At 45.2% G+C, this 5,000-nt stretch overlaps 1 protein-coding gene across 1 annotated transcript in view; it reads left to right on the top strand.

The window, feature by feature from the left end:
* Positions 1-1,416, top strand: part of LOC119575237 (piggyBac transposable element-derived protein 3-like) — a 1,694-nt gene extending 278 nt beyond the window's left edge. The window contains exon 2 of the mRNA XM_037922741.1: positions 487-1,416. Within this exon, the coding sequence (XP_037778669.1) occupies positions 533-1,339 (807 nt within the window). The 5' untranslated portion in view covers positions 487-532 and the 3' untranslated portion in view covers positions 1,340-1,416. The remainder of the gene's footprint in view (positions 1-486) is intronic.
* Positions 1,417-5,000: the final 3,584 nt, after the last annotated feature.

The raw sequence follows: 5,000 nt of genomic DNA, 5'->3' as shown, positions 1-5,000 counted from the left end.
GGGAACATTACTTGCCATGTCACTGGTGAAACTGTCATGCTCAAGATTATACTGGAAGGCTAAGCTCAATTGTCCCCTTGTTTCAGAAGTAATGACTAGAGATAGATGGGAAGAAATCAAAGCCAACCTCCACTTCAATGATAACAGTGACATGCTGCCAAGTACTTCCCCAAAGTATGATAAACTTTTCAAAGTGAGACCTCTGCTGGATCATCTTGTTACCAAGTTTCGTGAAATTCCCATGCCACAAAGAGTATGTGTAGATGAACAGATGGTTCCATTCAAGGGTGCATCTTCTTTGAAGCAGTATTTGCTCAGTAAACCACATAAGTATGGTTACAAAGTTCTGACACTCTGTGGTATTGATGGTATCATGTATGACTTCATGATATACAGTGGACCAATACAGCCTGTGGATGGTGAGCCTGACCTAGGTGCTAGCTCCAATGTAGATTTGCATTTAGCCAAGCATATCCCTAAGGAAAAAAATCACTTGTTGTATTTTGACAACTGGTTCACCTCACTCCCACTAATGACTGTACTGGCTAAGAAACAGATCTACTGTTTGGGTACAGTGAGAATAAATCGCCTTCAAGGCATATCCTTTGAAAATGACAAGGCTTTGGGAAAGAAAGGAAGGGGTACACACCAGGAAAATAAGGCTTTGGTGGATGATGTTGAGGTTCGGGCTAAGAAATGGATGGACAATAAAGGCGTCACTTTGCTGTCAACATTTGCATCAGCAGAGCCTGTGTGGGAGTTGAAGAGGTATGACAAAAAGGCTAAGGCTGTGGTCACGGTCCCATGTCCTGCAGTTGTGACAGAATATAATAAATTCATGGGTGGTGTGGATTTGATGGACTCACTCATATCACTTTACAGAATCCACACCAGGTCCAAGAAGTATTATCACAAGATATTTTTTCATTTTCTGGATGTCACAGTTGTGAACTGTTGGTTACTATACCGCAGAGATTCTAGCGACCTAGACATTCCTGAACGAAAAGTAATGATGCTTCAGGAATTCAAATTGTCACTGGCAGAATCCCTGCTTCTTGAAGGGAAAAATCCCATGGCTAAGAAAAGAGGTCGTCCCTCCTCTAATGGAGGAACTGCTGCACAGTTTGCAAAGAAAAAGAAAAGCTCCCCTGCCACTAAGCCCATTCCTGCAGAAGGAGTCAGGACAGATGGCTATCACCATTATCCAGTGGTGACAACAAGAGGAAGGTGCAAGAATCCAGACTGTAAAAGTGCCCCTGTGTTATACTGTCAGAAGTGTAAAGTACACTTGTGTATCACCAAAGATAAAAATTGCTTTGTTGAATTCCACACAAAGTAAATGAACAAGCAAAAATGACATTTAGTTCATGGATATATTTTACTAAATGAATAAAAACATTCAATATTGTTTTCACATGTGCTAAGGTTTTTTTTTTTGTATAAGCAATTTCTTTTATGGCAGCCAAGACATATTATGCATGGTTTATATACACCGTTGTCAGTTTTTGTTCGTAAAACCAATTTACTTTTGTGTTTGAAAGCTATGTATGGATTATATATTCAGTTATGTATGTTATTATGCAGTACCATAGGTGAAACTGAATCAATTGTATACTACGCTGAATTAGCTACTTGATGTTGAAGTATTATTTTCCAGAAATAAAGAGTGTTCATGCATGTGTCTGTAATTAATTCAGTATTATGTAACATTATAAATACAATAATAATAATATTCCGGAAGAATGGAGGAGCTATTTAGCACATACACAGTAGGTAACAAAAACTTACTCGTTGTGTCACGATGGACGACCGTGACGAATTTGTCACGATTGGCTGCCATCTTTAAAACCCAGTGTTTTTTTCCAAAATTAATGGATTTCTTAATATTTTACTACTCTAATAAAAAGGAAAATATGTTGAAATTTTTTTTTCAACAGTCGGAACATACTTCAGGCTTTATAGGGTTAATGCCGACCACTCCGACACACTGTACCTACTGTCTAACGGCTGCTGTAGCTCGCTCGTGCACAATAACCTGGTCCACTGCGCCGGGTTCTTCACAGTGCCACTTGCAGGGCATTCCTCCGCCGAGCACCGCCGTTCCAGGTCAGTGACACCAACGCCGCACTTTCCCGGCACCACGCTGCGGCCTCATCTTGATCCCGTGTTCGCTGAGGCTGCACTCGCAATGGAAGACAGTCTGTCCATCGCCTGCCTTGGTTCTGTGGATCCTGGCTTGGCCTGGCGCGATCATCAGCGGCCGGCGTCGACGTCCTCGGCCATGCTCTGATCGGGGACTCAGCACCGCCCAAGCCATTCCTTAGTTCTGTTATTTCTGCCGACATTCCTTCAACGAAGCTAACTGGTTCTTCTCTTCCCGCCATCGTTCCGAACTAGTGCGCCATGTAGCATGGCTGAGCGAGACGCAGCACGCCTGGGTAGGCCGACTTATTTAGGAACACCTCTGCTCGGCCTCTCAGGGTCTGCCGTCCCTCCGTCCCCTTTCCTGCGCGCCCTGCCTACAACTTACGCGGCATTTCTTGTATTAACTACACATCCCACAAGGAAGGAAGGAAGGAGGAAAGACTCACCAGGAACCGGAGGAAGGATCTGCTCCTTCGGCGCAACAGCAGCTTCTCCGCCAGCCAGCGCTTCGCCCTCATCATCCCCTCACACGGCAGCATGCCAAGCAGATGCGCCGCGACCCATGACAGCGTGTACGACACGAAACTGCTTAAAAAAAAAAAAAAAACCCCACATCGTTGACGGGCAAGGGACGGGTGAAAAAATCACCGCCATTTCTTCAAACGGGTCCAACGGGTCCATCTCCAAGGAGCGTCAGCGGTCGAATGGCCCGCGCGCGCTCTTGCAGCCTTTTAGTACCCGAGAACCGACCAATCACGTGCTGCGACGCTGGAAAGGCTGACCAATCACGCGCCGCGACACAGGAAAGGCTGGCCAATCACGCGCCGCGACGCCTGAAAGGAGGGAGGTGGAGGAGCATACATGTAAATACACACACATGCAGACATGTATTATTACATCTGAACTATAATTCATTGGATTTTACGTCGTTTCATGGTTCACGATGGTTCTTTTTTGAGAAGTTCATTTATTTCTTTATTTTACGTTATTGTTTTACCACCTTTGTCACACAAATATCTTATATTTATATTTTAGACTTTATTTTTAACGTTAATTTTATCTTTACTAATATGTAAAGATAAAATTAAATCCATCCTTCTCTCTCTCTCCCTCTCCCACCTCCCTACCTGCCCTCCCATCTCTCTCTCTTTCTCTTTCTGTTTGTGACTCTCGATCTGCCTCTCTGTCTGTTAGTCTCTGCATCTCTCCAACTACCTCTCCCTCGAATTCTCCCTCTCCCTCCTCTCTACCTCTCCTTTCTTCTCTCTCCCTCTCCCTCCCCCCTCTCTCTCTCCCTCGCCCTCCCTCGTCTCTCTCCCTCTCCCTTCTCTCTATCTCCCTCTCCCTTCTCTCTCTCCCTCTCCCTCCTCTCTCTCTCCCTCTTCCTCCTTCTCTCTCTCTCTCCATTTCCCTCCTCCTCTCCCTCGGGCCCCCCTCCCTCTCCCTCCTTCCTCTCTCTCTCTTCCACCCCCCTCTCTCCCCCTCTCCCTCCTACTCCTTTTTTTCCCCCTCCCTCTTCTCTCCCCTCCCCCCTTCGTCTCCTCCATCTCCCTCTCCCTTCTCTTTCTACCCCCTTCCCTCCCCCTCCTCTCTCTTTTCCCTCCCTCCTCTCTCTTCCTCCCCCTTTCTATTTCTCCTCCCCCCCCTCCTTCTCCCCTTCTCCCCCCCCTCCTTCCTCTCTCTTTTTCTCCCTTCTTCTTTTCTCTCTCCCTCTCCCTCCTTCCTCTCTCTTCCTCCCCCTTCTGCTATTTCCCTCCCTCTCTCCCCTTCTATCTCTCTCTCTCTCCCTCCCCCCTCTCCTTCCTCTTTTCCCCCCCCCCCCCCCCCTCTCGCCCTTCCCTCCCCCCCCTCCTTTTTCCCCCTCTCCCTCCTCTCTCTCCCCTCCCCTCCTTCTCTCTCCCTCTCCCTCCTCTCTCTCTCTCTCTCTTCCTCTCCCTCCTCTCTCTCTCCCTCCTTCTCTCTCTCACGATCTCCCTACTCTCTCTCTTCCTCTCCCTCCTTCTATTTCTCTCTCCCTCTCCCTCCTTCTATCTCTCTCTCGCTCCCTCCCTCTCCCTCCTCTCTCTCTCTCTCCCTCTCCCTCCTTCTCTCTCTCTCCCTCTGTCTAACATTTTATTTTTGCTCATAGGAAATATATATAGACATATCTGTTACAGTGCTGCTGCTGCTTTTTTTCTGTCTTTCTTGGGATCTTATATTCAGAACTGACTTTCACTCAGTTTCACCCAAATCCCCTCTAGCCAATAGGCATTACCCTTAAGGTTTGGGTATATTTTGTAATACATTCAGAAGTTGATGTTAATGTTGTGGAGGAAATTATTGAAAGCAAAGAAAATGGGATCCATTTAATGTTTATAAGAAAAATTATGTAAGTATAGAAATTGAAATTGTGATTTTGTAATGATGTATGTTTGCAATGTTATCAATGCAAGTTGCATGGCTGGAATCGAAGGCATCCGCCATGAAATTTTTTAGGGTGAGACCAAAATTGGCCAAGATCAAGCAACAAGTGGAATTGTACCGCAGAACAAAGTAAGAAAAAATCATGTGTCATGAAATATTCTGAAGCTTGAGATAGCTGTGCTTTGTGTTGAAGCTTGTCAGGATGAAATTTCCTCTTATGTCTATATCTCTTAGGTATTTGTTGATAATTCGAAGTGAAGGCATTTTTTGTCATGGTTAATGTTTTCTTTTTCTTGTTTCTGAAATACTTTTTTCTGCATAAATGGCCCTACAAACTGTTAGTCAGTTACTATAAAAGGCCTTCTTGACTCCACCTTCCTGACTGCCTGACTTTCTTCCATTACTGTACTCATCATTACTGTTGTTATTATTATTGTTGTTATTAATAATAA

The sequence above is a fragment of the Penaeus monodon genome, chromosome 7 (genome assembly GCF_015228065.2).
Source record: "Penaeus monodon isolate SGIC_2016 chromosome 7, NSTDA_Pmon_1, whole genome shotgun sequence".
Classification (NCBI taxonomy): Eukaryota; Metazoa; Arthropoda; class Malacostraca; order Decapoda; family Penaeidae; genus Penaeus; species Penaeus monodon.
The sequence above is the reverse complement of the archived record's forward strand: the minus strand, read 5'-3'. Positions and strand labels throughout refer to the sequence as shown.